The following is a 24,505-nucleotide window of genomic DNA, read 5'->3' as shown; positions in this document are numbered from 1 at the left end:
AGTTATATTCTTGTACATAGGAGCAGTATTATAGTAGTTATATTCTTGTACATAGGGGCAGTATTATAGTAGTTATATTCTTGTACATAGGGGCAGTATTATAGTAGTTATATTCTTGTACATAGGGAGCAGTATTATAGTAGTTATATTCTTGTACATAGGGGGCAGTATTATAGTAGTTGAATTCTTGTACATAGGAGCAGTATTATAGTAGTTATATTCTTGTACATAGGGACAGTATTATAGTAGTTATATTCTTGTACATAGGGGGCAGTATTATAGTAGTTATATTCTTGTACATAGGGGGCAGTATTATAGTAGTTATATTCTTGTACATAGGGGGCAGTATTATAGTAGTTATATTCTTGTACATATGGGCAGTATTATAGTAGTTATATTCTTGTACATAGGGGGTAGTATTATAGTAGTTATATTCTTGTACATAGGGAGCAGTATTATAGTAGTTATATTCTTGTACATAGGGGGCAGTATTATAGTAGTTATATTCTTGTACATAGGGGGCAGTATTATAGTAGTTATATTCTTGTACATATGGGCAGTATTATAGTAGTTATATTCTTGTACATAGAGGCAGTATTATAGTAGTTATTTTCTTGTACATATGGAGCAGTATTATAGTAGTTATATTCTTGTACATAGGGAGCAGTATTATAGTAGTTATATTCTTGTACATAGGGAGCAGAATTATAGTAGTTATAGTCTTGTACATAGAGAGCAGTATTATAATATATTCTTGTACATAGGAGCAGTATTATAGTAGTTATATTCTTCTACATAGGAGCAGCATTATAGTAGTTATATTCTTGTACATAGGGGCAGTAATATCGTAGTTACATTCTTGTACATAGGGAGCAGTATTATAGTAGTTACATTCTTGTACATAGGGGCAGTATTATAGTAGTTATATTCTTGTACATGGGGGCAGTATTATAGTAGTTATATTCTTGTACATAGGGAGCAGTATTATAGTAGTTATATTCTTGTACATAGGGAGCAGTATTATGGTAGTTATATTCTTGTACATAGGGGCAGTATTATAGTAGTTATATTCTTGTATATAGGGGCAGTATTATAGTAGTTATATTCTTGTACATAGGGGGCAGTATTATACTAGTTATATTCTTGTATATAGGAGCAGCATTATAGTAGTTATATTCTTGTACATAGGAGCAGTATTATAGTAGTTTTATTCTTGTACATAGGGGCAGTATTATAGTAGTTATATTCTTGTATATAGGGAGCAATATTATAGTAGTTATATTCTTGTACATAGGGACAGTATTATAGTAGTTATATTCTTGTACATAGGGGCAGTATTATAGTAGTTATATTCTTGTACATAGGGGGCAGTATTATAGTAGTTAAATTCTTGTACATAGGAGCAGTATTATAGTAGTTATATTCTTGTACATAGGGGGCAGTATTATAGTAGTTATATTCTTGTACATAGGGGCAGTATTATAGTAGTTATATTCTTGTACATAGGGGGCAGTATTATAGTAGTTAAATTCTTGTACATAGGAGCAGTATTATAGTAGCTATATTCTTGTACATAGGGACAGTATTATAGTAGTTATATTCTTGTACATAGGGGCAGTATTATAGTAGTTATATTCTTGTACATAGGGGGCAGTATTATAGCAGTTATATTGTTGTACATAGGAGCAGTATTATAGTAGTTATATTCTTGTACATAGGGGCAGTATTATAGTAGTTATATTCTTGTACATAGGGGCAGTATTATAGTAGTTATATTCTTGTACATAGGGAGCAGTATTATAGTAGTTATATTCTTGTACATAGGGGGCAGTATTATAGTAGTTGAATTCTTGTACATAGGAGCAGTATTATAGTAGTTATATTCTTGTACATAGGGGCAGTATTATAGTAGTTATATTCTTGTACATAGGGGCAGCATTATAGTAGTTATATTCTTGTACATAGGGGCAGTATTATAGTAGTTATATTCTTGCACATAGGGACAGTATTATAGTAGTTATATTCTTGCACATAGGGGCAGTATTATAGTAGTTATATTCTTGTACATAGGGAGCAGTATTATAGTAGTTATATTCTTGTACATAGGAGCAGTATTATAGTAGTTATATTCTTGTACATAGGGGCAGTATTATAGTAGTTATATTCTTGTACATAGGAGACAGTATTATAGTAGTTATATTCTTGTACATAGGGATAGTATTATAGTAGTTATATTCCTGTACATAGAGGCAGTATTATAGTAGTTATATTCTTGTACATAGGAGCAGTATTATAGTAGTTATATTCTTGTACATACAGCAGTATTATAGTAGTTATATTCTTGTACATACAGCAGTATTATAGTAGTTATATTCTTGTACATAAGAGCAGTATTATAGTAGTTATATTCTTGCACATAGGGGCAGTATTATAGTAGTTATATTCTTGTACATAGGGAGCAGTATTATAGTAGTTATATTCTTGTACATAGGAGCAGTATTATAGTAGTTATATTCTTGTACATAGGGGCAGTATTATAGTAGTTATATTCCTGTACATAGGAGCAGTATTATAGTAGTTATATTCTTGTACATATGAATCAGTATTATAGTAGCTATATTCTTGTACATAGGAGACAGTATTATAGTAGTTATATTCTTGTACATAGGGATAGTATTATAGTAGTTATATTCTTGTACATAGAGGCAGTATTATAGTAGTTATATTCTTGTACATAGGAGACAGTATTATAGTAGTTATATTCTTGTACATAGGGATAGTATTATAGTAGTTATATTCTTGTACATAGAGGCAGTATTATAGTAGTTATATTCTTGTACATAGGAGCAGTATTATAGTAGTTATATTCTTGTACATAGGGGCAGTATTATAGTAGTTATATTCTTGTACATACAGCAGTATTATAGTAGTTATATTCTTGTACATAAGAGCAGTATTATAGTAGTTATATTCTTGCACATAGGGGCAGTATTATAGTAGTTATATTCTTATACATAGGGAGCAGTATTATAGTAGTTATATTCTTGTACATAGGAGCAGTATTATAGTAGTTATATTCTTGTACATAGGGGCAGTATTATAGTAGTTATATTCCTGTACATATGAGCAGTATTATAGTAGTTATATTCTTGTACATATGAATCAGTATTATAGTAGTTATATTCTTGTACATAGGAGACAGTATTATAGTAGTTATATTCTTGTACATAGGGATAGTATTATAGTAGTTATATTCTTGTACATAGAGGCAGTATTATAGTAGTTATATTCTTGTACATAGGAGACAGTATTATAGTAGTTATATTCTTGTACATAGGGATAGTATTATAGTAGTTATATTCTTGTACATAGGGGCAGTATTAAAGTAGTTATATTGCTGTACATAGGAGCAGTATTATAGTAGTTATATTCTTGTACATAGAGGCAGTATTATAGTAGTTATATTCTTGTACATAGGAGACAGTATTATAGTAGTTATATTCTTGTACATAGGGATAGTATTATAGTAGTTATATTCTTGTACATAGAGGCAGTATTATAGTAGTTATATTCTTGTACATAGGAGCAGTATTATAGTAGTTATATTCTTGTACATAGGGGCAGTATTATAGTAGTTATATTCTTGTACACACAGCAGTATTATAGTAGTTATATTCTTGTACATAAGAGCAGTATTATAGTAGTTATATTCTTGTACATAGGAGCAGTATTATAGTAGTTATATTCTTGTACATAGGGGCAGTATTATAGTAGTTATATTCCTGTACATAGGAGCAGTATTATAGTAGTTATATTCTTGTACATATGAATCAGTATTATAGTAGTTATATTCTTGTACATAGGAGACAGTATTATAGTAGTTATATTCTTGTACATAGGGATAGTATTATAGTAGCTATATTCTTGTACATAGAGGCAGTATTATAGTAGTTATATTCTTGTACATAGGAGACAGTATTATAGTAGTTATATTCTTGTACATAGGGATAGTATTATAGTAGTTATATTCTTGTACATAGAGGCAGTATTATAGTAGTTATATTCTTGTACATATGGAGCAGTATTATAGTAGTTATATTCTTGTACATAGGGAGCAGTATTATAGTAGTTATATTCTTGTACATAGGGAGCAGAATTATAGTAGTTATAGTCTTGTACATAGAGAGCAGTATTATAATATATTCTTGTACATAGGAGCAGTATTATAGTAGTTATATTCTTCTACATAGGAGCAGCATTATAGTAGTTATATTCTTGTACATAGGGGCAGTAATATAGTAGTTATATTCTTGTACATAGGGAGCAGTATTATAGTAGTTACATTCTTGTACATAGGGGCAGTATTATAGTAGTTATATTCTTGTACATAGGGGCAGTATTATAGTAGTTATATTCTTGTACATAGGAGCAGTATTATAGTAGTTATATTCTTGTACATAGAGGCAGTATTATAGTAGTTATATTCTTGTACATAGAGGCAGTATTATAGTAGTTATATTCTTGTACATAGGAGACAGTATTATAGTAGTTATATTCTTGTACATAGGGATAGTATTATAGTAGTTATATTCCTGTACATAGGAGCAGTATTATAGTAGTTATATTCTTGTACATAGAGGCAGTATTATAGTAGTTATATTCTTGTACATAGGAGACAGTATTATAGTAGTTATATTCTTGTACATAGGGATAGTATTATAGTAGTTATATTCTTGTACATAGAGGCAGTATTATAGTAGTTATATTCTTGTACATAGGAGCAGTATTATAGTAGTTATATTCTTGTACATAGGGGCAGTATTATAGTAGTTATATTCTTGTACACACAGCAGTATTATAGTAGTTATATTCTTGTACTTAAGAGCAGTATTATAGTAGTTATATTCTTGTACATAGGAGCAGTATTATAGTAGTTATATTCTTGTACATAGGGGCAGTATTATAGTAGTTATATTCCTGTACATAGGAGCAGTATTATAGTAGTTATATTCTTGTACATATGAATCAGTATTATAGTAGTTATATTCTTGTACATAGGGGGCAGTATTATAGTAGTTATATTCTTGTACATAGGGGGCAGTATTATAGTAGTTATATTCTTGTACATAGGGGGCAGTATTATAGTAGTTATATTCTTGTACATAGGGGGCAGTATTATAGTAGTTATATTCTTGTACATATGGGCAGTATTATAGTAGTTATATTCTTGTACATAGAGGCAGTATTATAGTAGTTATATTCTTGTACATATGGAGCAGTATTATAGTAGTTATATTCTTGTACATAGGGAGCAGTATTATAGTAGTTATATTCTTGTACATAGGGAGCAGAATTATAGTAGTTATAGTCTTGTACATAGAGAGCAGTATTATAATATATTCTTGTACATAGGAGCAGTATTATAGTAGTTATATTCTTCTACATAGGAGCAGCATTATAGTAGTTATATTCTTGTACATAGGGGCAGTAATATAGTAGTTATATTCTTGTACATAGGGAGCAGTATTATAGTAGTTACATTCTTGTACATAGGGGCAGTATTATAGTAGTTATATTCTTGTACATAGGGGCAGTATTATAGTAGTTATATTCTTGTACATAGGGAGCAGTATTATAGTAGTTATATTCTTGTACATAGGGAGCAGTATTATGGTAGTTATATTCTTGTACATAGGGGCAGTATTATAGTAGTTATATTCTTGTATATAGGGGCAGTATTATAGTAGTTATATTCTTGTACATAGGGGGCAGTAATATAGTAGTTATATTCTTGTATATAGGAGCAGCATTATAGTAGTTATATACTTGTACATAGGAGCAGTATTATAGTAGTTTTATTCTTGTACATAGGGGCAGTATTATAGTAGTTATATTCTTTTATATAGGGAGCAATATTATAGTAGTTATATTCTTGTACATAGGGACAGTATTATAGTAGTTATATTCTTGTACATAGGGGCAGTATTATAGTAGTTATATTCTTGTACATAGGGGGCAGTATTATAGTAGTTAAATTCTTGTACATAGGAGCAGTATTATAGTAGTTATATTCTTGTACATAGGGGGCAGTATTATAGTAGTTATATTCTTGTACATAGGGGCAGTATTATAGTAGTTATATTCTTGTACATAGGGGGCAGTATTATAGTAGTTAAATTCTTGTACATAGGAGCAGTATTATAGTAGTTATATTCTTGTACATAGGGACAGTATTATAGTAGTTATATTCTTGTACATAGGGGCAGTATTATAGTAGTTATATTCTTGTACATAGGGGGCAGTATTATAGCAGTTATATTCTTGTACATAGGAGCAGTATTATAGTAGTTATATTCTTGTACATAGGGGCAGTATTATAGTAGTTATATTCTTGTACATAGGGGCAGTATTATAGTAGTTATATTCTTGTACATAGGGAGCAGTATTATAGTAGTTATATTCTTGTACATAGGGGGCAGTATTATAGTAGTTGAATTCTTGTACATAGGAGCAGTATTATAGTAGTTATATTCTTGTACATAGGGACAGTATTATAGTAGTTATATTCTTGTACATAGGGGGCAGTATTATAGTAGTTATATTCTTGTACATAGGGGGCAGTATTATAGTAGTTATATTCTTGTACATAGGGGGCAGTATTATAGTAGTTATATTCTTGTACATATGGGCAGTATTATAGTAGTTATATTCTTGTACATAGGGGGTAGTATTATAGTAGTTATATTCTTGTACATAGGGAGCAGTATTATAGTAGTTATATTCTTGTACATAGGGGGCAGTATTATAGTAGTTATATTCTTGTACATAGGGGGCAGTATTATAGTAGTTATATTCTTGTACATATGGGCAGTATTATAGTAGTTATATTCTTGTACATAGAGGCAGTATTATAGTAGTTATTTTCTTGTACATATGGAGCAGTATTATAGTAGTTATATTCTTGTACATAGGGAGCAGTATTATAGTAGTTATATTCTTGTACATAGGGAGCAGAATTATAGTAGTTATAGTCTTGTACATAGAGAGCAGTATTATAATATATTCTTGTACATAGGAGCAGTATTATAGTAGTTATATTCTTCTACATAGGAGCAGCATTATAGTAGTTATATTCTTGTACATAGGGGCAGTAATATCGTAGTTACATTCTTGTACATAGGGAGCAGTATTATAGTAGTTACATTCTTGTACATAGGGGCAGTATTATAGTAGTTATATTCTTGTACATGGGGGCAGTATTATAGTAGTTATATTCTTGTACATAGGGAGCAGTATTATAGTAGTTATATTCTTGTACATAGGGAGCAGTATTATGGTAGTTATATTCTTGTACATAGGGGCAGTATTATAGTAGTTATATTCTTGTATATAGGGGCAGTATTATAGTAGTTATATTCTTGTACATAGGGGGCAGTATTATACTAGTTATATTCTTGTATATAGGAGCAGCATTATAGTAGTTATATTCTTGTACATAGGAGCAGTATTATAGTAGTTTTATTCTTGTACATAGGGGCAGTATTATAGTAGTTATATTCTTGTATATAGGGAGCAATATTATAGTAGTTATATTCTTGTACATAGGGACAGTATTATAGTAGTTATATTCTTGTACATAGGGGCAGTATTATAGTAGTTATATTCTTGTACATAGGGGGCAGTATTATAGTAGTTAAATTCTTGTACATAGGAGCAGTATTATAGTAGTTATATTCTTGTACATAGGGGGCAGTATTATAGTAGTTATATTCTTGTACATAGGGGCAGTATTATAGTAGTTATATTCTTGTACATAGGGGGCAGTATTATAGTAGTTAAATTCTTGTACATAGGAGCAGTATTATAGTAGCTATATTCTTGTACATAGGGACAGTATTATAGTAGTTATATTCTTGTACATAGGGGCAGTATTATAGTAGTTATATTCTTGTACATAGGGGGCAGTATTATAGCAGTTATATTGTTGTACATAGGAGCAGTATTATAGTAGTTATATTCTTGTACATAGGGGCAGTATTATAGTAGTTATATTCTTGTACATAGGGGCAGTATTATAGTAGTTATATTCTTGTACATAGGGAGCAGTATTATAGTAGTTATATTCTTGTACATAGGGGGCAGTATTATAGTAGTTGAATTCTTGTACATAGGAGCAGTATTATAGTAGTTATATTCTTGTACATAGGGGCAGTATTATAGTAGTTATATTCTTGTACATAGGGGCAGCATTATAGTAGTTATATTCTTGTACATAGGGGCAGTATTATAGTAGTTATATTCTTGTACATAGGGGGCAGTATTATAGTAGTTATATTCTTGTACATAGGGGGTAGTATTATAGTAGTTATATTCTTGTACATAGGGGGCAGTATTATAGTAGTTATATTCTTGTACATAGGAGCAGTATTATAGTAGTTATATTCTTGTACATAGGGGCAGTATTATAGTAGTTATATTCTTGTACATAGGGACAGTATTATAGTAGTTATATTCTTGTACATAGGGGGCAGTATTATAGTAGTTATATTCTTGTACATAGGGGGCAGTATTATAGTAGTTATATTCTTGTACATAGGGGCAGTATTATAGTAGTTATATTCTTGTACATATGGGCAGTATTATAGTAGTTATATTCTTGTACATAGGGGGTAGTATTATAGTAGTTATATTCTTGTACATAGGGGGCAGTATTATAGTAGTTATATTCTTGTACATAGGGGGCAGTATTATAGTAGTTATATTCTTGTACATAGGGGGCAGTATTATAGTAGTTATATTCTTGTACATATGGGCAGTATTATAGTAGTTATATTCTTGTACATAGGGGGTAGTATTATAGTAGTTATATTCTTGTACATAGGGGGCAGTATTATAGTAGTTATATTCTTGTACATAGGGACAGTATTATAGTAGTTATATTCTTGTACATAGGAGCAGTACTATAGTAGTTATATTCTTGTACATAGGAGCAGTATTATAGTAGTTATATTCTTGTACATAGGGGACAGTATTATAGTAGTTATATTCTTGTACATAGGGACAGTATTATAGTAGTTATATTCTTGTACATAGGAGCAGTATTATAGTAGTTATATTCTTGTACATAGGAGCAGTATTATAGTAGTTATATTCTTGTACATAGGGGCAGTATTATAGTAGTTATATTCTTGTACATAGGAGCAGTATTATAGTAGTTATGTTCTTGTATATAGGGGCAGTATTATAGTAGTTATATTCTTGTATATAGGGGCAGTATTATTGTAGTTATATTCTTGTACATAGGGTCAGTATTATAGTAGTTATATTCTTGTATATAGGGGCAGTATTATAGTAGTTATATTCTTGTACATAGGAGCAGTATTATAGTAGTTATATTCTTGTACATAGAGGACAGTATTATAGTAGTTATATTCCTGTACATAGGAGCAGTATTATAGTAGTTATATTCTTGTATATAGGGGCAGTATTATAGTAGTTATATTCTTGTACATAGGGGCAGTATTATAGTAGTTATATTCTTGTACATAGGAGCAGTATTATAGTAGTTATATTGTTGTACATAGGAGCAGTATTATAGTAGTTATATTCTTGTACATAGGGGCAGTATTATAGTAGTTATATTCTTGTACATAGGGACAGTATTATAGTAGTTATATTCTTGTACATAGGAGCAGTATTATAGCAGTTATATTCTTGTACATAGGAGCAGTATTATAGTAGTTATATTCTTGTACAGAGCAGCAGTATTATAGTAGTTATATTCCTGTACATAGGAGCAGTATTATAGTAGTTATATTCTTGTACATAGGAGGCAGTATTATAGTAGTTATACTCCTGTACATAGGAGCAGTATTATAGTAGTTATATTCTTGTATATAGGGGCAGTATTATAGTAGTTATATTCTTGTACATAGGAGCAGTATTATAGTAATTATATTCTTGTACATAGAGGACAGTATTATAGTAGTTATATTCCTGTACATAGGGGAAGTATTATAGTAGTTATATTCTTGTACATAGGAGCAGTATTATAGTAGTTATATTCTTGTACATAGGGGCAGTATTATAGTATAGAAGTCAAAGGAAACCTTGTGACAACCTGATATTCAGCTCACCCACGGACTGAGGATCTCCTCTGCACGGATTGTCTTGTAGCACAGCAATGTTTGCAATGACTAAGGACGTAACCGTCTGAAATGCGTCTGTGATTACTCTATGTCTGGAGTTTTTATGGATTTTGATATAACATAGCAAAAAAATTCAACTGTACTTGCACATTATATGTTCCATAGATGTCATGAATACTGGCAACTTGCCATAACATAGTAACCATTTTGTTGTCGGCACTTGCAGCTTATACGTTTCATATGACCTGTAGGTTGTCTTTATATATATGGAACGTTAGCTACCATAAGCCCTATATTCTACCCTTGACTTCATACACTATCTGCACTGACGTACGGGACGTTACTGACATACGATGAATTATTCCTGAATGCACTTGCAATGATTTTTTCGGTACTTCCCTGAAATTAATCATGTCGTAACAACTATTGCTGTTGATATTTTATGGTAGTCCCAATTTGTATACTTACCTGCCCTATATATATTTATTTTCTTACTCCGGTAGTTGTGTGGCACTTTGGTGTCACTTTTCTTCCCTTATACTCATTTTTTACTTCTTTTTATTCATGTGTTGTTTGATTTTGAATTACTGTAATAAAATTTGAAGTTTTATTTTATTCGATTTTGCTCCTGATTGCTTTTTTCTTTTGGGTTATAGCTTTATTGTTGGTAGGATTAGCAGTGACTGATATGTCAGTAATATGTAGCACGGCGTTCAGAGTGGGCTTGTGCCGCCCTCAGCACACCGACTACGTGGAATAATTCCTTCCTATAATGGCGGCAGCTATTCCTCTGTGGTTTGCTCTTGTACCTCATCCATTACAGAGGTGACGCTCGTAGCTGTGGCTCAGTACAAATGACATTAGTTGTGATGGAGCATCTGCAGGCTGCACAGGGAGCAGTTTCTGTAATTATGGAGGAGCCCAATTTTATAGCCAAGGATTACACAATCTGATCCGTCCAGTTCATTAGTGGCCCCATAACATAGATGAAGCCTCAGACCTGTGCATTGTAGGAGACGGCTACTCGAGGGTCAATGGTGAGAGCTCATCTCTAGGACTTATTGATGCATGTTTGTTGGGGGTGCAACCCCCAGGCCACCTGCCGATCAGCCGAATAAAGTGTCTGCAGTCCCCCTTGTGCTGCCCAAAACATCTCTGACCCACTGAGACAAGGATCCACCAGATCCGTGATGTGCCCAGTAGTATCTGGCATTAATAAATTAGCAGCGGATCCTTTAGGTCCTGTTAGTTGCTCGTTGCGACCTCCGCAGATCAGGCTTTTCCAGCACGCCGCAGAGATGGTCGATCGGATTGAGATCTGGGGAATTTGGAGACAAGACATCAGCTTGATCTTTGCCATATTCATTTATTCCTGAAGAATATTTGAAGAGTAACCAGGTGCATTATCCCACTGAGAGAGGCGCTGCCATTAGGGATCCCCGTGGCCATGAAGGGGGTCTTTATAATATTAGGTAGGTGGTACGTGTCACATCCATATGATCCAAGCAGATCCTTGTCCAATCACACTTGATCCACCGGCTCGTTTTTTGCGTCCCGGTGCCATTTCTTCCCCAGGAGAGTGACGCACTCGGCCATCCACATGATGTGAAATAAAACAATTTATCAGTCCATTGCTCCTTGGTCCAGTTCTGATGCTCAGGTGCCCATTATGGGACTTTCAGCATTGCATACGAGCACTGTCATTGGTCTGCAGCTACACAACCACGGGTAGCTTGTGGTACAGTGGTTTTTCTGTGGCATCAGACTGGACATGCCAGCTTTTGAGTCAATCTGATGCTCTTCAAATCAATGAGGCTTTGACCAGGTATGTTACCTTCTTGGAACACTTTTGGTAGCTTCTAAAGATGAGCAAATTGACTTGAATGTAATCCAATTTTTGTAAAATAAATTTTAGGAATTCACTGACAATCATCTGGAAATGTCAGAGCCACTATAAAAGCAAAAGCAGGGAATGCAGCAGCCATTGTTAGATGATTCTAGGTAGCGAGACAATGTCACAGCTCAAAAGTAGAGATTGGGAGTGAAAGCCATAAAACACTGACGCAACTGTACAGAGAGTGTGTGACAGCATAGCAGTGAAGAAGATTAGTGCGTGTGGAACAGGCTGTTTGTTATCACTGGCGGCTGGATTAACCGAAACCATATATGTTGAGGCTGTGTTTGTGTAAAAGAGCTTTAAAGGGGTCGGATACAGTCCCAGGAGACCTCAGAGTATTGCACACATCTTTTCAGGACATTTGAAAGCTTTGCATTCATTTCTATTGGCTGCAAATCAAATTTTGGGGAAAAATTTTGGGAAGTTGGCAAATTCGAATTTCAATAGATTAGCTCATCTAGTTACTGACTGATAAGATGCCGCCCAATGGATTCCAGCCCTTGACAGATACCATTGTCACTAGACAATGTCACTAGTTATTCACTCCACTTGTCAGTGGCTTTATTGTTATTAGCTGATCAGTACCTATATATGTTTTATTTATTTTTTATTACTTACCATCAGTGATCAGCGCTCGACTGGTCAGGATGTTCCCCAGCATGAATTTCACGACAGCCAATGAAGTACACAGGAGCCCACTCAAAATGGAAACGCTGAATAAAAAGCTATCCTACAAGACAAGACGATCAGATTAATAAGAATATCCTGACATTACAGAGCGATGGTATAACACATCAGCATGTATTAGGTTTTCCTGTTTGAACTCTCCCTTTAAGGCTGTGTGCCCACGATGCGGTTTTGGTGCGTTTTTTTGGTGCGGATTTGCAGGGTGGAAACACTCCAGAAACGCATTGCATAATTAATCCCATGACTTCCTATGACATTCTGCAAGTTCTGTGCACACGGTCAGGATTCTTTCTGCCCGGATTTTACTCGCAGAAAAAATCTGGACATGACCAATTCTTGTGCGTTTCTGCATGCGTATTGCCTATACAATGCATTGGAAAAACGCATTGCAAATACGCATGCAAAAACGCGTCAAAATCGCATGTAAAAACCGCATGCGTTTTTCTGCCAAGGAGATGCAGAAATGCTCAGGAAAATTTCTGCTTCATTTCTGCATGGTAGGCACTAAGCCTTAAGACTTGTCACAGATGGGGGTGTGTTACAATTGTATCCACTTTAGATAATGCTTTACAAGGTTACATTTTCAGCTGCACAAATCTCTCTCCTGTTCTGATCGTTTTTAAAAATGTATCAGTTTGGAGTCCACATTTCTTCCAAATGATATCTGTCTTTTCACCGAAAACCTGAAGAAAAATCTGGTCATGCTGGTATCATCCCCCTACAAGTGAAAACTGCTTTTGGTGCACAGACCAGTCCAATATGTCTAGAAACTATCTTGATTCCAATACTTTGTAACTTGCTATCTACTCTTTTTGAGTGAGCAGTGTTTCTTCAGCTGCATCCCGCCAGCACTATAGGTACCAGAACTTTGTTTCCCTCACTATCCAGCATGCATTGCACCAAGCATTATCTAATGGTTTGTCTGCCCTGAGCTAAAGCGCCTCTCTCTGTTATATCTTTATGTAGTATGATAGACAGGAGCAGGAACAGAAGAACAAAAACCCACTCTGCCTCCTGAGGAGTAAGAAATACCTGCCACCACTTACTGTATAGAGACAAAGACCCACCCCCATTTCCTGCAGAGACATAAAAACCCACCCCCACTTCCTTTACAGAGACAAAGACCCTCCCCACTTCCTTTACAGAGACAAAGACCCACCCCCATTTCCTGCAGAGACATAAAAACCCACCCCCATTTCCTTCATAGAGACAAAGCCCTGTCCCCACTTCCTGTAAAGAAACAAAGATCTTCCAACACTTCCTGTGGAGAGACAAAGCCCCTCCTTTACTTCCTGTAGAGAGACAAAGCCCTGCCCTCACTTCCTGTAAAGAGACAAAGCCCCGCCCTCACTTCCTGTAAAGAGACAAAGCCCAGCTCTCACTTCCTGTAAAGAGATAAAGCCCCGCCCTCACTTCCTTTAAAGAGATAAAGCCCCGCCCTCACTTCCTGTAAAGAGACAAAGCCCCGTCCTCACTTCCTGTAAAGAGATAAAGACCCGCCCTCACTTCCTGTAATCTATCTCAGTGTCTCTGTGGCTAGAGATGGATTACATTTGATAACAGAGGCCAAGTTACACAGAAGGGAGGCGCCTAGAGTGAAGAATATTGGAGATACAATTCCATGTCAATCATTTGTATCCCATTTGGCCTGGGATAATAAAACCTCTCCCTCTTTCCAGTGCTGATGGGAAACCGATCTCAGCAGGGAGGCTCAGCCTCAAAGGCTGTGAGTCACAGATCTCCCACCTTGACAAGCTCAAAGCAGGACAAAGGATTGATTGCAATATAGAGTCCTGCTGTAACAAAAGAATATTCCAGAAACATAATTCCATAAGGAAGTTATGGAGATACTATACGTCCTAGCCATACATCGTGTATATTTCCAAGATCTCCAGACCGGACTGTACACCGTCAAGTGTCTCAATCCGTTCTGGCCTCATAGGGTGGGAAGATACATAGAACAGCTAGTAGCAACCAGGAAGCCAGAGGCCTGGCCAGATCAGATGGCACAAGAACCGTCGCCCTAGGACCGTCCAGAAAGAAGGAGTTATGATCTTTCATAGGTTTTGGGAGATGTAGCTACAAACCTCCAGGGGAGGAGACTTAGGTTTCGCCCAAGGGGCAGGAGGGGAGTGACACCAAGGGGTTAAATGCTCCTGAAAAGCATGGCCTAGTGCTTTTTACTGAAGAGGTCACAACGACATATCGTGTGGGGAGAAGTCCATGAACAGAGGGGTCCGCAAGCCTCCCATTTGGCAGCCCCTCCCCCATAAGCAGGCCTTCCATCTGACTGGTAACTGTCTTATATTCTGTTTATATCTTTTGTCCTACCACTATTGTATTTGCATATCTGACCATTATATATGTATAACCCTTGTGTGTATAGTGTTTTGTCTAGTGTGCCCTTAAGGCGATTAAATAGATAATTTAACCTTGGGCTGCTATTTTATCTCAATCCACGAATCCACACGTCCGTTTCTCGGTTTAACTTTCCATGCTACCGGGGCTGGTTTCTGGCCCGCTATAATCCCGTTAACGGACCAGGCTTATATTGAACAGGAACTGGTGGAAGTTTTACCGGGCTGATAAGATTCTGCTTCACTGGGGCTAGTCAGGGGTGTGAGCGAGTGTGGTGCCACATCAGTGACTGTGTGGACCACCTCTTCTCACTCCAAGTGCCTTCCTGGACATGTGTGGACAGGGGGTGTCTGTAAAACTGTACCAATCATACCTTACATGTCCCCAGGGTGTTCAGAATGGGAGACCTTACCACGTGATCCCTCTGATGTAATATTGTCATCAGGCGGGGTAGCGAGTAGTGATGAGCGAGCATGTTCTGTTAAACCTTTTGGCGAGCATGCTTGGGTGCTCACCGAGTATTTGCGGCATGCTCGAATGTTATGCTTGAGTCACTCCGTGTGCATGATTTGCGACTGTTTGACAGCTTTAATACATGTGAGGAATGCCTAACAAACAGGCATTCCTCACATGTATTAAAGCTTTCAAACAGTCGCAAATCATGAGCACGAAGTGACTCAAACAAAACATTCGAGCACGCTGAAGATACTCGGAAACCACCAGAGCATGCTCATAAATCTCGAGTAACGAGCATGCTCGCTCATTACTAGTGGCGAGGTGATGATCAGTCACGCCTAGACTCCAGCCCTTTGAAATAATTTTCCACATTAACCATCAGAAGTGATCACGTTTTCTTAAGGGTTGATGCTAATTCAGCCTGATTTTTAAAAGAAACTAAACCTAGAAACAAAGGATCTGAAACCTTCTTTTTTGCATCTTTGTGTTTCTTGAAGGCGGTATTATTGTCTCCAGACCTGTATTATAGCAGACAAGATGGTATAAGAAGCTCTCTCCACCCCGGGCCGGCGTTTAGCATCCTAATTGACCCTTTATGTGTTTATTTTTGGTTCCTCTTCTTCAGTAAGGAGAACACAAGTTCGTCTATTCCATCTTTCCCATCAGCTTTTTCGGCTCCCCGGGGACGGGGGTTTATGGTTCACCCCTGATTACTATTCACCTCACAGATCGGCCTCACAATTTATTCTCACAACAGATCGGCATAAGGCAGCAGAGTGGAGCGTGTTATCCCTGAACTGTCATCTCCCCTGTACTAGCCCTGATTGTTAGTGACGCTCCATTAAGAGGAGACTCCTTAACATGCACCAGGGATGCCGCGCCAATTTGCAGTAATTTATCAAACCCATTCAATAGAGTATACAATTTATTATAGAAATACCCCTCTGTCAGCGACTACATGCAATTCCCTGTTCTTAATTTCTACATTACTGATCCCGAGAGACATAAAATGAGTTTCTAACCAAGAGCCGCACCTGTTCATATCGTCGTATTACACAGCAACACTTCTTATATTTTCTAATTAAAGTGCAACTATTGTTTATACAGTGCATGTTCAGTATTGTAATTGTATTATAGTAGTTATATTCTTGTACAAAGGGAGCGGTATTATAGTAGTTATATTCTTGTACATAGGAGCAGTATTATAGTAGTTATATTCTTGAACATAGGGGGCAGTATTATAGTAGTTATATTCTTGTACATAGGGGCAGTATTATAGTAGTTATATTCTTGTACATAGGAGCAGTATTATAGTAGTTATATTCTTGTATATAGGGAGCAGTATTATAGTAGTTATATTCTTGTACATAGGGGAGCAGTATTATAGTAATTATATTCTTGTACATAGGAGCAGTATTATAGTAGTTATATTCTTGTACATAGGAGCAGTATTATAGTAGTTATATTCTTGTACATAGGAGCAGTATTATAGTAGTTATATTCTTGTACATAGGAGCAGTATTATAGTAGTTATATTCTTGTACATAGGAGCAGTATTATAGTAGTTATATTCTTGTACATAGGGGGCAGTATTATAGTAGTTATATTCTTGTACATAGGGGGCAGTATTATAGTAGTTATATTCTTGTACATAGGAGCAGTATTATAGTTGTTATATTCTTGTACATAGGAGCAGTATTATAGCAGTTATATTCTTGTACATAGGAGCAGTATTATAGCAGTTATATTCTTGTACATAGGAGCAGTATTATAGTAGTTATATTCTTGTACATAGAGGGCAGTATTATAGTAGTTATATTCTTGTACATAGGAGCAGTATTATAGTAGTTATATTCTTGTACATAGGAGCAGTATTATAGTAGTTATATTCTTGTACATAGGAGCAGTATTATAGTAGCTATATTCTTGTACATAGGAGCAGTATTATAGTAGTTATATTCTTGTACATAGGATCAGTATTATAGTAGTTATATTCTTGTACATAGGAGCAGTATTATAGTAGTTATATTCCTGTACATAGGGGCAGTATTATAGTAGTTATATTCTTGTACATAGGAGCAGTATTATACCAGTTATATTCTTGGACATAGGAGCAGTATTATAGTAGTTATATTCTTGTACATAGGGGCAGTATTATAGTAGTTATATTCTTGTATATAGGAGCAGTATTATAGTAGTTATATTCTTGTACATAGGAGCAGTATTATACCAGTTATATTCTTGGACATAGGAGCAGTATTATAGTAGTTATATTCTTGTACATAGGGGGCAGTATTATAGCAGTTATATTCTTGAACATAGGAGAAGTATTATAGTAGTTATATTCTTGTGCATAGGGGCAGTATTATAGTAGTTATATTCTTGTACATAGAGGGCAGTATTATACCAGTTATATTCTTGGACATAGGAGCAGTATTATAGTAGTTATATTCTTGTACATAGGAGCAGTATTATAGTAGTTATATTCTTGTATATAGGAGCAGTATTATAGTAGTTATATTCTTGTACATAGGAGCAGTATTATACCAGTTATATTCTTGGACATAGGAGCAGTATTATAGTAGTTATATTCTTGTACATAGGAGCAGTATTATAGTAGTTATATTCTTGTATATAGGAGCAGTATTATAGTAGTTATATTCTTGTACATAGGAGCAGTATTATACCAGTTATATTCTTGGACATAGGAGCAGTATTATAGTAGTTATATTCTTGTACATAGGGGGCAGTATTATAGCAGTTATATTCTTGGACATAGGAGCAGTATTATAGTAGTTATATTCTTGTATATAGAAAACCTCTGGAGCTGATATTAGAAATCTCAATTCATGTACTTTTGGTCTCTACAGTTCATTCATCATATATTTGAGGAATAAGTGACGTCGCTTCATCTGAGCAGCAGTAATTACGTTGCTGAATTAAATTCTACACTAATTCCATTCTCTGGGGATTGAATACTTATTTTTAGAGTCCGGCGTCCGGCAGTTTACAAGCATTTATTAAAGATATTGCTCTTAGCATCTAAAACTGCCAATATAATGAACGCAAGCCGGTGTGTGGCCGAAATCCCCGAAGTCTCAGTTATTACAGTAAGTGCTGTGATTGCAGCCTGTGATTTGTTTCATGCAAAATTGTAATAATAAAGAAGCAAAACTCCATTATTAAAGGGGAGGTTCGCTTTTGATGGATCCACAATAATATACTAATAAAATACTTAAAAGGGAATCTGTCACCAGAAATAACGCTATTAACCTGCAGATTAACCGCATGTTAATAGCGTTATTTCTGGTGACAGATTCAGCCCAAACTGACAATATAAACTAATCCCATCGTCTTGTAGGGGATATAGCGAATCTAAAAATAGTTTCTTCTGTTCTACAGGAACTGAAGTTTAAGCAAATATGCAAATTAGGGTGCTCGGTGCACCCTGGGTGTGGCCACTAGGCTCAGTGCACTGCTCCGCCCACTGTTTTTTGTCTGCCCCTACCTTCCTCACTGGTGATTGACAACACTGGCTTTCCTGAATTTTCTCTGCAGTTAATGCTCGCCCCATGCAAACCAGTGCTGTCAATCACCAGTATGGTAGGCAGTGAACCGAGCCTCTTGGCCACACCCGGGGTGCACCAGGGGCCAAATATCCTATGTGCTTAGTTTGCGCTGGCAGGCTCCTTTTAAACAGCAATTGCATGATATACTTTTTTTTTTGCTTAACTGTCCCTCTATTATTCCTCCTGGAAATATATGAATTCATTAACAGCTAGTTGTTACCATTACACTCGTGAATGGAGTGTATGCCGTTGACCCTGACTACTGGTATAACCTTGTCCGTTCCACCTCTAGTAGGATCTGTTGTTTGTGGGGTTTCTTCCTTTGGAGGATAGAATTGAAAATTAACCTTTGGCTCGTTTGCTAATGTTGCATTATAGCATAGGAGTGAGCAGAGCCCCCTCTTCTATTGAGTCCCATTGCATTCTTATTTATAACCTTTAGGCAGTATTCACACGCGGTGTTTTTCTTGTTTTATTTTGTAGTTTTATTTAATTTTTTTTTTTTTGATAATATACAATATATAATTTAAAAATAATTAATAATGACAATAATAATAAGAAGAATAATGGCAACAATAATAATACTAATAATAATTAATTGTAGTAATTATATAATTTATATATATATATAAATAATAGAAAATATAATAACAATAGATATAATATACAATATAATATAAAGTAATTTGCTGTATTTTTTTTTAAATCACAAACTATGGGAAAAAAAAATACAGAATAAAACTACAGAAAATCTGCTTCTTATATTATGTTTTCCTTCCAATGAAATATTCCCTTTTCTGCATTTATCTTCCTGTAAGATCCTATAAACGAGGTCCAGGAATGGATGAACACTCTTCTATGACATATGCCTATTAAAATCCTGGACTGAAACCAGCAAATGCTTTGGCACAAAATAATAAAGGCAGACAGTGCCGATCTCATCCACACGGCCTGGCTGCCACATATCACCGCTGCCATATATCATGACTAATAGAACCAGGGCGGGATCGCGGACCTACAATACTTCCTATATTAGTCATTTTATCCCATATGATAAATATCATATCATTCACCGCTTCCCTTATCATAATGTCTGCAACAGTGTCTATATAATAGTGCCTTCCAGTGTAGCCGTTACATTTCCCTACACTGCCCCTGCAGGAAAAATGAGGTATGACATGCAGCGTATTAGAATCAAAGGACAGCCCCTTTCCTGGGGTTTTTAAATACATTCTTTCTCCCCTACAGAACATCAAATTATTTACACCCCTGAGATGGTGTTCATGTCAGTCCATAGCGAAGTAAATTGCCCATATTATAAATGGCTTCTTTAAAGATCTGTAACGCCAACAGACATAATTCACCCGTAATGAGAAACAACAACAGATCCTTGATAAAATATCACACCGTCATCAATCCTAAAAACGACAGTCGGGCTCCGAGATAATTTCTCCGTAAGTCATTATTAATGGCTGCCAGTTTTTACAGGGATTCATTGTAACGCCCACCTGGCATTTTATTCACTCTCCAGTCTGGCACCGTCAGCGGCACGCACGCTGGCACGGCTTCATCCCTGGCAATGTGATCCGGGTATTTAATTTCCTCTCCGAGAATTATGGAGCATATTGCTGGCCAATAAATGATGGAGGATACGGACGGCTATGGGATCGCGTTCACGAGACGTGTACAAGGGCGATATAAAGCCACTAATATATTAGGTTAATTTAATCATCCAGACTTGGAGTTATTATGAGCAGGTGGCTAATTTATAGAGAGAGGTTATTTAGCGATGCTGGGATCATGTATATAGTGTAATACAGGCGGAGAGGGGGCGTATTATAAAGCTATTATAATCTCTAAAGATTTCCTCCCGCAATCTGTTATTGAAAATTAGGAAGAAAATTGAATTTAATTTCTTTATTTTCAATTGAATTAGACCAGAATTTTCCGTTTGTTCTGATAGCAGTAATGTCACTGTGCGATGTGACGCCATGTGGCGATTAATTATGTGTACTTAAGTTTGACTCTAAAGGCTCCAGTAGTCTAAGGGTTGTTCGGAATTAGAAAAACACGGCTTCTTTCTTTTCATAACAACGCCACATTGGGTTATGTCTGGTAAGGCAGGTCAGTTTTATTGTGAATCCAGCTGAGCTGCAATACCAAACACAACCAATGGATAAGGGTGGCGCTGTAAGTGCTAACAAGAGTTTCCAGCGTAGACAGTGGCAGCAGAGTTTCCCTTATAATCAAAACTGTCAGCATTGGTTCCAACATACACAGTGCCAAGAACCTGCCCCCCAGATAAAGAAGGGTATTATAGAACTCTAAATTCACTCTAAATTAACAATGCATTACGCAACAATACTAAGAAGTTTAATTGTGAATCCAGCACTAAAGTGATATAAAACACTTACTAGAAAGCAGCAAGGATGACATTATACATCAGTACTGAGGGGTGTAACTGTGAATCCATTACTAAGGCGATATAAAACACTTACTAGAAAGCAGTAAGGATGAGATTATACATCAGTACTGAGCAGTGTAACTGAATCCAGCACTAAGGTGATAGAAAACCCTTACTAGAAAGCAGCATAGATAACATTATATGTCAGTACTGAGGAGGGTAACTGTGATTCCAGCACGAAGGTGATGTAAAATACTTACTATGAAGCAACATTATACAGCAGTTCTGAGCACTATTTTTGTGAATCACTCTCTAGGTGACATAAACACTTACTAGTAAGCAGCAGTACCTGTGTTCCTCTGTTTCTTTCTCAAACAGTGGTAGCACAATGCCAAAATTTATGCAGTCATATAACCAATTCTAAAATACTGGCAGCCTGCATAGTCAATTATGTGGAGCTCATTATGTACATAATTACATGTGACAGACAGTCAGTTCACAGATTTTTTTTTTGCTGATTTCTGCTAGGTGTTTTATCTCACTCTGGGGATAAAATTCACCATAACACTGCTCAGTACTGCTGTATAATGTCATCCATGCTGCTTCTTTCCAGTAAGTGTTTTAGCTCACACCGGTGCTGGATTCACAGCTACACTGCTCAGTACTACTATATAATATCATCCATACTGCTTCTTTCTAGTAAGTGTTTTAGCTCACACCAGTGCTGGATTCACAGCCACACTGCTCAGTAGTGCTGTGTAATGTCCTCCATGCTGCTGCTGCTTTTGATCATGTACTCCATAAAGAAAGGAGAACAGGAATCCCTCATGACTGTGTGCTGTGTATGGGAGACATAATTGCAGCTATTTTTCACCCACTAGCTCAGAGACAACTGAAAATTAGAGATAAAGCCTGCAGAGGGGAAACTGGTGAAAATACAGGATGGCAGTTATATAATCGCCATAAATAGTGTTATTCCTGAAGTACCTACAGGACAGCTTATTCTGCACAGTCACTTGTAATGACAGCTACACTTTATTATCTTAAGAAGATATAACATTTGAAATGTAAATTGAGGAGAAAATCCTGCTTTCTGATATCACTTAGTTTTCTATATGTTCATGCGAAATATAAAAGGTTTGTAGAAATCTATGCAACATTCAAATAATATGCCAGTGACTCCACAAAATCTATAAAAACATTATAAATGTCCATCAATGTTACTTTGTTATTGACTATGACCTTGAGTCTCCCTGTAACACAGACCCCATTGTGCCGCATTGTAACCTCCGCATTGTTGGTGCAGGGCTCGTCCATATAAACAATGATTGCTGAGTGCACCCGAGAAAGCTGCTGGCAGTGGTAGAGAGCCTTATGTCCCATGGGAATAGCAAGCTATATTAATACAAAGGTGTTAACTATATCCTCCCTGACAAGGCCAGCAAGAACCGAAGAGACAATACTGCCTGCTCACCAGCAGGGGGCACTGCAGCTGCATCATTTTGTATTCACAATTCATAGAAAATCAACTCGATGGTGCCATCTAGTATCTATCTACCTACCTATCTATCCAAATGTCTGCTACATAATAACAAGACTTATCAGCACCTCCTAGCAAAACGAAGCAAGTATGAGCAGGTGCACGTTGCAGTCACTGAGACGGCCGCAAAATTGAGGAGCTGTCCCAGGAGTTTGAGGGTATGTTCCGACTTCCCTCAGGAAACAGATACAGTTGAATATAGTGGTGAGGTTCTTGCTTTAGCATCATTTCTAGGTAGCGCCTGAGTTTAATTGTAAAGTGCTGCGGAACATGCTGACGCTCCACGAATAAAATTATTATAAGGTCCTGCAAATCAGGACATGTAGAGATAAGTTCACTGCCTATGAGCATTGAGCAGGGATGTGACAGGAAAGTTTAATGTGTGTGTGGGAGGGGCGGGGATGTGGGTCATCATACTGTGTGTGGGGAAATATGGGGGCATCATACTGTGTGTAAGAGAGCTGTGGCCATCATACTGTGTGTGGGGAGGTATGGGGGCATCATACTGTGTGTGGGAGAGCTGTGGGCATCATACTGTGTGTGGGGAGATATGGGGGCATCATGCTGTGTGTGGGAAGGTATGGGGGCATCATACTGTGTGTGGGGAAATATGGGGGCATCATACTGTGTGTAAGAGAGCTGTGGCCATCATACTGTGTGTGGGGAGGTATAGGGGCATCATACTGTGTGTGGGGAGGTATGGGGGCATCATACTGTGTGTGGGAGAGCTGTGGGCATCATACTGTGGGCTGCGGGAGTATTATAATGTATGTGGGGGGTTGTGGAGGCATCATACCATGTGGGGGCATTATGCTATGTGGGGGTGGGGGACTTTGGATGAAACATACTGTGTTGGGGTGGCTGTGGGGGCATCATACTGTGTGGGAGACTGTGGGGCCTCATATTGTGTGATGGACTGTGAGGACATTATTATGGATGTGTGGGATTCTGTTAGGGCAGGGGTGGGGAACCTCAGGCCCGAGGACCATTTATGGCCCGCCATGTCCTTTTCTCTGGCTCGTGGGCAGATTCCTGGGGACCACAGAACTTGGGCTGGTAGCAGTGTTTTGATGGCCACTGGGCTTTTAATTTCTTCTTGCTCTGTGAGATGTTATCTGCGTGACAGTGTGGCAAATCAGGGATGTTTATGGGCGGAGCCGATTTTTTGGCACGAACAAGCCGGAACCCCGAACACGAACCCGAATTTGAAATACCGAACAAATTCGCTCAACACTAATCACTAGTCCTGACATCAGTGTCCTGACATCAGCGTCAAGACTTTGTGGGCAGAGTTAGGACACAATTTGTACTGCCCTCAATAGATGGTTTAAATATTCAAATGGCCCTTGGCAGAAAGAAGGTTCCTCGCCCCTGTGTTAGGGCATCATACTGTGCGGGGGGGACTGTGGGGGCATCATACTGTGCGGGGGGGACTGTGGGGGCATC

At 36.7% G+C, this 24,505-nt stretch overlaps 1 protein-coding gene across 1 annotated transcript in view; it reads right to left on the bottom strand.

The window, feature by feature from the left end:
* Positions 1-24,505, bottom strand: part of TMEM163 (transmembrane protein 163) — a 145,643-nt gene that overhangs the window by 12,657 nt on the left and 108,481 nt on the right. The window contains exon 6 of the mRNA XM_073647292.1: positions 12,664-12,775. Coding sequence (XP_073503393.1) covers positions 12,664-12,775 — 112 coding nt within the window. The remainder of the gene's footprint in view (positions 1-12,663; positions 12,776-24,505) is intronic.

Source organism: Phyllobates terribilis, unplaced genomic scaffold, assembly GCF_046119375.1.
Source record: "Phyllobates terribilis strain yellow unplaced genomic scaffold, ASM4611937v1 Scaffold_9__5_contigs__length_417890890, whole genome shotgun sequence".
NCBI classification, from domain to species: Eukaryota; Metazoa; Chordata; class Amphibia; order Anura; family Dendrobatidae; genus Phyllobates; species Phyllobates terribilis.
Note: the sequence above shows the minus strand (reverse complement) of the source record. Positions and strands in the feature narration are given on the sequence as shown.